The sequence below is a fragment of the Prunus avium genome, chromosome 7 (genome assembly GCF_965620075.1).
Source record: "Prunus avium chromosome 7, drPruAviu1.hap1.1, whole genome shotgun sequence".
Lineage (NCBI taxonomy): Eukaryota > Viridiplantae > Streptophyta > Magnoliopsida > Rosales > Rosaceae > Prunus > Prunus avium.
The window spans coordinates 37685828-37697856 of NC_142290.1; the positions used below are offsets into that span (position 1 = coordinate 37685828).

The following is a 12029-nucleotide window of genomic DNA, read 5'->3' on the forward strand; positions in this document are numbered from 1 at the left end:
CTCTCTCTCTCTCTCTCTCTCTCTCTCTCTCACACACACACACACACACACATGAGCTGATGTGAGAGAGAATTGGAAGCGTTGGGGGAAATAGTTGAGCGAGTTCTATTCCTTGTTGCAATCACATGCAGATATTAGATGAGACATCAAAATCATGGGGTCAATACCATGGCATGTGTTGTTTATAGAAAACAAAGCAAGGGGGGATAATCTAACAGGTTAAAGCCTCCTGGCCTTGCATGATGACAAAGTAGAGTGAGCATTATATTGTAATTTGTACACCAATAATTTGAAAAGGAGGCAAGGAAAAGTCAATTCAGGCAGAAAAAGATGAAAAAGAAAAAACTTGTAACTTCAGTCATTCACGCTGAAACCTAAAGTCAGACAGACAAACTGACAGTTAGCTCCAATAAAAAGAAAATTAAAGAAAAAAAAGCTTCAAAACTAAGTCATTCCCTCCATCATCCTATTGCGACCCCGCAAAACCAAAATAATCCCATCCCATGATGGCTTCTTCAAGAAGATTTACGAATGAGCTAAAGATTACAGTCATTATGGTGTTTATTTTTTCTCTCACATTCTTGCCTTCCAATTCAGGTAACTGAAAAGAACCCATTTAAGTTGAGACATTGTTCTGCTAAAAAAATATCTTGGTTTTGCTGATTTCTTCTGGTTTTTTTTCTTTTCTTCTTCTTCTTCTTTCTATAAGCTGAGCCAGTGTTGGTGAGAGATGGTGATCATCAGGGCTTGAAAGAGCAAATGGAGATGGTGTTGGGTTCAAGTCCACCTAGGTGTGTTAAGAGGTGCATGGGTTGCATACCTTGCACGCCCACTCTTGTTGCTTCTGCACACCATGGGAATAATCATCCCAAGGCAGCAAATTCAAATCAGGGAGATGAAAGCTATTATCTCCTCTCATGGAAATGCAAATGCAGGAACAAGTTGTTCCAACCTTGAACATTTTGTTTTAGCTTAGCCAACCTAATCATTTTCTTCCTACCTCCTTCCTATGTACTAACTAAGTAGCAGCTTATGATATATATTTGATACAGAGACTGATTAATCTCACCCCATTTACTTCAATTGTTGCCGTTTTGTATATACTTTAGAAAAACATATCATGACATGAAGGCGGTAAACTAGTGCTTATTTTGATCTCGTTCAAGACATTTCTTTTGCAAAGAATTTTGGGCTGTATGTCTAATTGGATAATCAATACATATGGTAATTACTTGCAGGAAAAAAGGGCCAAAAGAAAAAAACGAACCAAGAATTGTGCTTGCCGTTGGAGATGTTCATCAGAATCCCATGTCATGAACTTGCAGTGAAAAACTCGATACAAGAGAGAATTACTTATGGAATCATAAAGAAACCGCTACATTGGTGGATTAAATAAACAATCTTCATGATTATACATTGGGAGGGTCATTTCCGACACACTAAATACACGGTGACATCTTTCGATGGAAAATTACTAGATTTTCTTTTCATGATTGTAGGCGTAACAATATTGAAACCAAAACTGACCAAAATAAAAAAAATAAATACAAAGACTACAACATACGGAGAACACACTAGTATGCTGTCTATTTTCAGTACATGTCCCAACGGAGAACACACTAGAATGCTGCTCACTGATTTGCATCACACCCAAAGGAAATGGATCAGCAAGTCATTGTTCGAAGCAGATTGGAACTAGCCATACCCTCTTTTGGTTTCCAAATAATGTCTTCTAATTTGGCACAGAAATTTTTGTAAAACTGCAAAAAGAATCACAGGAAAGATAAATTAACTGATGCAATCTTGCTTACGAGGAGGAGAAACAAAATAAGAATCAGGTTTGAGAACTCGAGACCCACCAAAAAAAAAATATCATATTTGAGAAGCCAAGTATGATTCGTAAACATTAACGATAGACCTGAACTTATGAAATCCAGTAGAAGCTAACCTTATGATATTCAAGAGTATCTCCTGCAGCCTTTCGAACATCCACCATGAAAAGGGATGGTGCAACTTCATAAACCTTTATAGAAAAGATAACAATCATGTTAAACAGTGATTTTACTGAAATCAAGGCTTCGTTTCAAAGGATAACTACAATGGTTATGCAGACAAATATTAAAGTTACCTCGAGGACAACTGCAAATTGTCCGGCCTTATTTGAAGATATTCCTTCTAGTCTTGTCTGTGGTTCAAAAATTATACATGAGATCAGAACACAATATATCAAACAAAAAAGGAAGAACTAAAGGATTTTTCAGGTAGCATCATCCACAGTGCATATTTTCTTCCAATCCACAGCACAAGGTAAACTCATACCTCAACCAAGATCGTTAGTCAATGTTTGGACTGTATGTAACAAGGTGCAAAAACTTGATTACATAAAGTAAAGGCCAACACTACAAAATCATACCTTGTAATTACGTGTATGGACCTTCAGACTCATTGATTCTGCAACAGCTTCTACATTTGAAATTATAACTTTAGCTGGTTTTCGGGAAACAAATCGAGTTTGCCGGTTTATGTAATCCTGCAAGAGGGAAAAAAATGACACTTGAGAGACAGAGAGACAGAGAAATACAGTAATACAAAATTCGATCAATTTGCAGGAATATAAAGAAATAGTTATCTGTATTTCCAACAAAAAAGTAGTAACAACATAGCATACAAGGAATAAGAAAAAAGTACTAAGTTACATGATTTGACAAAATAACAAGTTAAAGCCTAGCCAAACGGATACTTTTCAAACTGTGAAGCAGTAATTGGGCACGAGAGATTTCTAAGAAATACGTGGCAGCAAAAGTACTGAAAGCATACAACTATACCTGTCTCCTATCAAACAATGCTGATAGATTTAGCCCTTGGGATAGGGTAATCATCTCAAATGCATTCATTAATAATGGACCGCCATCCTTACTTTCTGATCTCTCTGCTACATATTGGTCCTGTGACAAACCGATAGTGAACAAATACTTTATACTTTAGGTACCAAATAGACTTTGAAATGCATAAACTAGGACAAACAATGAAATCCATCACATTATCATTAATTTACTGTACCCTACCAATCTATAATCTATACTTCATAAGCATATAAACCACAGAATTGTGGAACTTGCATTGGAAAATTTCTTACTTAAAGAAAGAGTGTAGCACAAACAAATCACCAACCAACCTCAATATCCTCAAACACTGCACGAACATCATCCAAACTCACTTCCTCATCTTCCCCATTTTTGAGAGGCACATAATTTTTCCTAAACCAAGGATCCTTTCTGATTCCTCCAATCTGAATACGCTGCATTAACACATGAAACAGTTAAAGAAAGCAAAGGAGAATCATTAACTTTGTCCCAGTAATGCAGATTTTTTTCTTTTCCCTGAACTGACATTATAAGTCAACCAAGACCCTCCTCCCTATTATAGCACATACTCTACCGGGCATATGGCTTCCAATAAACATAGAAAAAAATTGATAAATACTTGTACAAACACACTTTATTTGATCATGAAAATACTATGTCAATTTAACCGTATAGACCTTTAAATCAATTGTCTCGGAAATTACTAATATCTGCATATGTTGAAATAAAATACTCACAGTTTTAGGATTAGGATCAAGTATCTTATGTATCAGAGAATTTGCCGCAGGAGAAAACCAATATGGACAGGAAAACTCTGCTGCATTAATCTACAGACAAGCCAAATGAACAGTTAGAAGCTCCTATCACGCTTGTGCAGTACAAAATGCTCTTATAACATCCATAAAGAATAATTGTAGGAGTGGCAAGAAGTGAAAGGTGGGGGGATAAAGGCACAAATGTGTTCTGGAGACCATACTGGTTGTATGTCTGATATTGTGGTACAACAAAGTATGTGAGTAGGAATATAATAGGATAGTGTGAATATATAAGACATCTCAGAAGGGAAGAAAATAAAATAAAATAAAATAAAATAAAATTTTAGGATATATAGTGAAGAAAATGATTGTGTTAGGCATGGACACTGCAATATGTTGAACAATGGCAGCACACCTTTCTATATAGGGTAGGAAGGTTTGTCTCATCAAATGGGAGATATCCAGCCATTAGAACATATAGGATGACCCCACATGACCAAACATCAGCAGCTGCGCCATCATAACCTTGGTCCCCCAGCACCTGTTAGGCAATGGTAGCATAACATATTTAGCATAAGATTTTGTTCTCTCCACCTGACTTCTATAATTATTGCTTCCTTTTTTTGGCACACAATACCAAGTCACGGGGTATCTATCTCATTGATTGGATGGTGTGAATGCAACAGTGAAGTGTATAAAAAATGTACCTCAGGCGCAACATAGTTTGGGGTTCCACACGTAGTGTGAAGAAGACGAACTCCCTGCTCGAAGATTAGGCAATGTAGAAGTATTAGTCAGAGAGATAGAAGAGGAGAGAAGAAGAAAGGATAAAGTTTAAGAAAAGCATATTAAAAAAAGTAAACTTCTCAATCTTGATAGAATGCATATAGAATGAGATAATTCTTACTTGTTGAAGCAATGCACTTAGTCCAAAATCAGAAACCTTCAAATTGCCATAAGAATCAAGGAGAAGATTCTCGGGCTGTAAATTATATCACAAAGAAAATACAGAACTACTCAGGACCACAACACTGTATATAAATCACAAAAGCAAGTAGAAAAATTAGTGTCAAACTGAATATTGATATGCACCTTCAGGTCTCTGTGGAACACACCCTTACTATGACAATGGGCAACTGCATCTATGAGCTGTTGAAAGTATTTCCTGGATTCATATTCAGGAAGCTTTCCTTGGTGAACCTGTAAATCAAAATTTAAGTGTTAAAATATTCTGGCATAAAGATATATACCTATGGGAATGTAAGTGAGTTGGTTATAATGACGATGGTCCCAATTCAAGAAGAAACCTTACAATTTTATCAAACAATTCTCCTCCAGTTACAAACTCGAGAATTATAAATATTTTCGTCCGGCCTGCCAAAACCTAGAATTTGGAAATGAGAGAGCCAAAAGTGACAAGGAAAAGAAAAAAAGCCATATCACGGTGATGTCAAGAAGAGAATATATAGCAATTTCTTAATGTTAACAAGAAAAGTCCTCAAATAAATGAGGTGTTTATCCGGCGAAGTATAAGAATACCTCATGCAACCGTACTATATTAGGATGCCTGACAATCTTCATTATGGATATCTCTCTTTTAATCTGAAACAGAACTAAAAGAAGTTAGCCTAGTCATTTGGTCCAAGTAGGAGCAATCATATAACACGAAAATTTAAACACACATATTGACTTATACGTGTGTGTAAAATTGTATTTGGGATTGAAGGAAGGAAGAGCAAGTGAATACCTGATCAACCATTCTGTGCTTGAGAATGGTGCTTTTGGCCAAAATCTTCATGGCCACACTTTCACCGGTTTCGATGTTCCTGGCAAACTTAACCTTGGCGAATGTTCCTTCGCCGATGGTTCGCCCAACCTCATACTTCCCTACCTTCTTCATTGTTATCTCTGTAAGCTCATTTCCCACAAAAATAACAAAACCAAACTCTTCGATTCACGGAAATTCAGAATTTAGGATCTGCCAAGACAAACAAAAACTTCAACTTCAACAAAAACTCCACACACCAAACCAACAAAAAAAAAGTAAATTCAATGAAACCAAGTTTTTGCACTGCTCTTAATTAAGAAAAGATCGAATCTTTTTGTATTGAAGATTGTAGGGAACCGAAGCACCCAGCGACGGATCATGGAGCGATGAGACAAGTCGAAAATTGTGGAATTCAATTCGCGTGGTTGTGATTTTCAGCAATCAAATTGATCACTAATGAATCGGGAGGTGGTGAATCGGAGTGAGAGAGCGAAAATTGGAAAGACGAGAATGAGAACACAATGAGGAACAATCCGGCGGGGGTCTTACCATGAGAATATCCAAGGTATGTGCTTTTCGTATCTCCGGGTGCCCGAATTAAGCTGCGTCTCTGGTTGGCTCCGACGAGGCCGAGGCTGGTAAGAGAGAGAGCGCGGGGAGAGAGATAGAGAGTAGTCCAAATTTAACCGCTGAACGTGGAAATTACGTTTGTTTTTATGAAATTTCCAGATGACGTGACGTTCTTACGAGTATTTATCCAGTTCGACCGATGATAATATATACCACTTTTTTTATAAATATGTTTTGATTTTGAGTTTCTTTTTTGGTCGGAATTTTAAATGTTATTCCGAAGGTAATTACTATCCTACAAAAATCCAATAAATTATAAGTTCGTAATTTACCGTTTGCCACGTGATATATATATATGTGTGTGTGTGATTATCACTTAAACAAATTTTAGTATCAAGAATGTTGATAAATATTAAATAAACTGTTTAAAATACTGACAAACACAACCCAAAAAATTCACCACATAATAATAAATTAATTTTTATTGTCTTTTTAGTTGTACAAAATTGAAGCTGCTTTTAATCAAATAAAAATAATTAGTTTGGATAGCCCGTTATGTTGGGCTCTCAAAAAGTCGTAATGTTTTTTGTTTTGTTCATGAAAACAAGTCATTACGTTTATAGTTTTGTTATTTTTTTTATACATATTTTTTAGAAATTATGTGATTGCATTCATAATTTAGCCAAAAAAAGCCACTAATCACAAATGGTTATTACAATAACGGAGACATCTAACAATTAAATTAAGACAATTTGGTGCTCCTTCACTAACGATCACACATGATCAAAGAAACTCCCCTTTGTAAGAGTTTTTTTTTTTTTTTGTCTGAACCACGAGGTGGTCCTGGATGGGCCCCAACTATGGGTGGCACCTTTAAGCCTTAACCACAACCCAGACTAAACCCCGTTCACACCGGGTCGGCCCGTAAGGGGTAAAGTGCTAGCCAAAGTGGTGACTCCGTACAAGAGCAGGGATCGAACCCCTGACCTCTCTTAAGGAATGAGAGTGCCGAACTACTCACACCAACCACCTTGGTTCCCTTTGTAAGAGTTTTATTTGTATTGTTATGGCTTAATTTTTTCAAGCTTGATAACTTTTTGATTATTCTGAGTTTGCAATCTTAGTTGGAATGTCTATATCATAGTTTTGCTATTTAGATTGCATTAACAATTCAATAAAATATTAAAATCTAAGCTAAGATAGGAGTTTGATCTTTCTTATCAATCCATCCATGACTTCTTCTGTTTATGTTTTGACTTAGGTGTGAAACAATTATAAAATAAAAGACGAACTGGATTAATTAAAGAATTAATTATATATGTAGGTAGTCGTAAAGCTTCATCAACAGTTCAACTTGTAAAGTCAACACTTTTAAATTCGAGCAGATCATTTAATTATTTTGTATAAACAAAACAAAGATGGCGCTATAGGTAGAGATTTGGAGTGATTGCATGTCATACTGTTCTGATTCGTTCAAGATACGGTGCGTTTTACTTTAACTATTATAGACAAAAATAAAAGTAAAATTTAAATTTTATATAATTTAAATTTAATATAACATTTTTTCACTTTTTTCACCTTTTAAGTATTTTGGTCAATGACATACCCTTTTATTTTCCATAAATATAATAAATGCAAAAAAGTGGAATTCTATCATAAAGTAATCAATGGGCTTTATATAACGTGGAGTTTTTATTTTTATTTATGGTCAAAGGGCCCCAACCCAACCCTTCGACTTGAACTGGGTTGGCCACATGGTAGCCCAAACTTGGAAATGGACCATATGGACCATTGGTGTCATAAATTCATTAATATAAGGGATTTTTTAGAAATGTCACCTCAATTAATATCTCAATTTCAATTTATCATCTTAAAGAAAACTTTAAGAGAAATGTCATCTTAATTTTTTAATATCCATGATTTTTCATCTAACTTTAACACCATCCAATTTTCCATTAATTTTTAAGAGTATTTTTAATTTTTTCATTTTCAAGGAAAAAAAAGAGGGAGAAAAAAGGGACATCTAACAACCACCACCACCCCCCTCTCTCTCTCTCTCTCTCTCTCTCTCTCTATATATATATATATATATATGTCTCTCTGTCTCTCTTTGAGCATGTATAAAAAAAAAACTCTCTATATATATATGTCTCTGTCTCTCTTTGAGCATGTATATAAAAAAAAATGTTATTCATTGTCATTGAGCATGTTTGAAAATTTCAAATACCTGATTTAAAATTACTTAAGCTTCCCACCCAAAGTCCAACCCCTTTCTTGTCTTCATAGTTTCATTAACTTATGCCACTATGTTTCTATTGAAGGATCTAAAGTTTGCTTGGTCACCATTTATAGGCTACTGAATTGTTGGTTTGGTAGCCGTCATTCCACAAATTTTTAATATGCAAATGGAAAATTACTAAAAGGAAAAAAGAAGAAAAAAATGGACTCAGTTTGGGTGGGCTGAGGGAATTTGTGTGTGGAGAGTAGGTGTTCCATGGTAGAGAGAAAATGATAAAGGGGAAGATGGGAGGGGGAATGTAGAAAGAGGCTGTGAAGAGGGAAGGGGGAACGGATTTCAAGGTGGGAGGGGTTGGTTGGAGCCGTTGGTGGCGCACAGGGGATGGAGGAAGGTTATGTTTTTTTCAATTTTAATTGTTTAAAATATGTACAATTTGTTTTATAATGATTTTTCCAATTTTAAAATACCCTTGAAAATGGGAAGACTAAAATACCCTTAAATGGATGGAAAATTTAATGGTGTTAAAGTCAAATGACAAATCATGGATTTTGAAAAATTGAGATGACATTTCTTTAAATTTTTCTTTAAGGTGACAAATTTAAATTGAGGTATAAGTTCAAGTGATATTTCTACAAAAATTCATTAAAATGGGAAATTGCTAATTGGTATGTGGATTTCTTAGAAATAAATAAATAAATAGAAATTTTGAGGATATGATTATCTTACACATGCATATGAGCTTGAAATGGAATAACAATCTTAGCTAAATCTTAAATGTATGTGAAATTATAGAAATGATAGAATAGTACAGATATACCACGTCAATGTATGATACTTCCATTCAAATTTCGCTTATTTTAGAAAAGAAATTAATTACTTTATTACAATTGGACTTATTTAATTTTTATTTTTTAAAATAAAATTAGAAAAGTCTAAAAAAGAGAAAATTAAAGAATTTTCCAACTCAAAACACCCATAATCCCCAACATTGGAGGACCCAATGAAGGACTACTGTGGTGCCCACACTTACAAAAAAGTTGCAGCCATATAATCCCACCAAAACTCACTTTTAAAAAAAAAAAATTAGGTACTTCTTAGGTGGAGCCCCCACATGGCTCATCCAATACATACACTTTAAGCCCAAAGCTTATATTAAAAAGGGGTTCTTAAATCTAGGTCCAAAACGATTAGCTGTCATTGGGTCTAGTCCTCGTGTTTTTGGTTTTAGATGTAGGTCCTTTGACATTTATTACTTTTTTGTTGTGCCGATTTTACCCTTTAAGGTAAATAAGGAAAACACATTGAAAATCTAAATTTAATGCATTATTTCCTTGAAATTGAATTCCAAATTTTGATTTTTTTTCCTTGATAATATTCCTAATATATAGATAAAATACAATTTAATCAATAAAAAGTAAAGACTCACATGTTATACCAATCGATCAGATAAGCACCCACATTAAATTATGTACCTGACATACAGGTAAATAATGTTAATACATACAGGTATATATGTACCTACCTTACTGGTAAGTGTTTTTTTCTTTAGTTTTCTTAAGCAGTTTTTTCTGGAGGTTCATATTTATATACATACGTACATGTCTTCCATGTAATAGTGTTTTTTTTTTTCCAAAGAAATTTTGTATGTATTTTTATCTCAGTTGAGTTTAAAGATTCATAACAAGATATTATATGAGTTCAATTAGCTGGGCTAGAGGGTATAATTACCTAGACTAGAGGTAATTTATGGATTTAATTACCTCGACCAGAGGTAATTTATGAGTTTAATTACCTGCATACTGCATACGAGGTGTATGCATAGGTACCTTACCTATTGTTAAGGTATGAAGTTTTTATGAACTCTTATTACAAATTTTGATGTCGGTATACCTTGGGAAAATTTCAGAATTCAATAAATAGATTTGCAATTAAATTCAAATCAAATATGATAATTAATATCCTACAAATCAATAACTTACCAGTTTTAGGAATTCATAATTTACCTTATTTATGTTTTAGGTGCATAACTGGAACAAAAAAACAAAAAAAGGATGAAGTAAATATCAATAAATTGAAATAGGCATGTAATCTTATGTGGCGCAAAAGTTAAAGGACTTGGATTAACAACAATTTCTGCGTGGATTGCACCCAAAATCTCTCCTCATAATTGGACTTATGCCAAATTTTCTATATTAAAAAAGAAAAACCCTATGTTATAAAAGAAGAATAGAGATCTCACAAAGTTCACTCATTCTGTAATTTTGTGGAGAACTCAGCTACTAAGTTCACTTTAAACAAAAATATTTTTTGTTTGGCTATATATTGGTTGGATTCTTTTTTAAGGCCCTAGATAAACGAAAGTCTGAGTCCGCCACTGATCCCCAACCTTTGCCACCCCTCTCCCTTACTCTTCGTGATATGGTATATCTGTACTATTCTATAATTTGTCGTGAAATGAAAGTCAAAGTAGAGCATGAAGATTGTAAGCCAACAAAAATAACACGAAGATAATGTACGAATTAACCTAAAATGAAGATAATGAAGGACAAGAAAATTAATAGACAGCGGCATGGAAGAAGTTAAAACTTAAGAAATTAAAGCACGTGAACTGGTTCCCACTTTGACGACTTGCTGATTCTTAGTGGAGGCTGCAAGGAAGCTAGAGAGAGGATCGACACATGGGCTGAATTAAATTTTGGTTGTTTACCTTTTGATCATCTTGAGGCCTATATGCACATGGAACCTCCATCACACAAGTTGGATCTCTTTCTTTTTTTTTTTTTCCATATATTTCTCTTTCAGTCCATTAATTTGCTTTATATCTCTTTCACTCTCCTATATTTTTATTCTATATATTGCTAATTAAATAATTAAAGGGTCTATTCTACAAGAGGATTTTCTATTACATAGTATTATATAAATTAATCTCTCGCTATCTCTACTCTTGTGGCTTTTTTAGTGTTCGTCAGTCTACTTCCTAACTTTTGCAACTTGGATTATTATTAGTGGCAATCTATAATCCACGGCTCTCAATCGCTCAAATTTATATCGAACCAATAACCTACCCTAATTTTAACTTTACTTTCTCTCATTCCGGTTCAACTTAGGCTCAAACATCTACACCTCTCATTTCAGCATAAAAAGAATTTTCTCCTACAAGATAACACCTTTATTATATCATAAATTTCGACAACAGGCACATTGCAGAAGAAGAAGCTGACAAGAGATGAAATGTGATTTACAGTGACTAATTGATAACATTATTTGAAAATGAGACTTTTTCATTTTGGATAGTTGGAAGTACGTATGTGGAAAATGACCCTTCACCAAGTCACCCTCGAAAACTACTGCCATGCTTGGTTCCACTTGCCAAATAATGGATGTGGCATGTGGGAGATGCAGACAGCTTCTAAGAACATCAATGCCAAATAGAGGCTAACAAACAAACAAACAAATAAAAGCATTCTCCCTGTTTCATAGATTTAAAAATTGTTCTTCTCTTTCCGTGTGGCTTAAAAACTGATGTTTAAATGAGTCGAATTTTAAGTAAGAACATTGATAATCACTCGTGTGCTTGTGGGTCAACACCACTCACAAATTCACAATGAACAAGAATTGTAGAATAGCTCTATTTTGTTAAATTTCACATACACATACTAACGGCCCACTACTAACAACGCATATATTGTCAAAAACTTAACCACCTAAATAATCGAGTAGATGTGGAGTTTTATTACAAAAACCTCAGTGATATTAGTAGTGTAACCATTCATTATATATTGTATTTATTTTGTCAAATTTCTGAGACTTTATATTCTTCAACATATTTGATC

At 34.3% G+C, this 12029-nt stretch overlaps 2 protein-coding genes across 2 annotated transcripts; one reads left to right on the forward strand and one right to left on the reverse strand.

The window, feature by feature from the left end:
- LOC110759956 (EPIDERMAL PATTERNING FACTOR-like protein 8) lies at positions 1-1522 on the forward strand. The gene is made up of 2 exons (XM_088244840.1): positions 1-597; positions 710-1522. The coding sequence occupies exons 1-2, from the start codon at positions 504-506 to the stop codon at positions 955-957; spliced, it is 342 nt and encodes a 113-aa protein (XP_088100966.1). The 5' UTR covers positions 1-503; the 3' UTR covers positions 958-1522.
- On the reverse strand, positions 1354-6124 carry LOC110759955 (CBL-interacting serine/threonine-protein kinase 24). The gene is given in 16 exon segments (XM_021962101.2): positions 1354-1696; positions 1698-1760; positions 1949-2023; positions 2129-2185; positions 2414-2530; positions 2826-2945; positions 3176-3298; positions 3602-3691; positions 4035-4160; positions 4327-4380; positions 4527-4601; positions 4712-4819; positions 4932-5003; positions 5159-5221; positions 5367-5597; positions 5937-6124. Coding segments are annotated over 15 exon segments (1320 nt in total). The 5' UTR covers positions 5520-5597; positions 5937-6124; the 3' UTR covers positions 1354-1672.
- Between the last annotated feature and the right edge of the window lie 5905 nt (positions 6125-12029).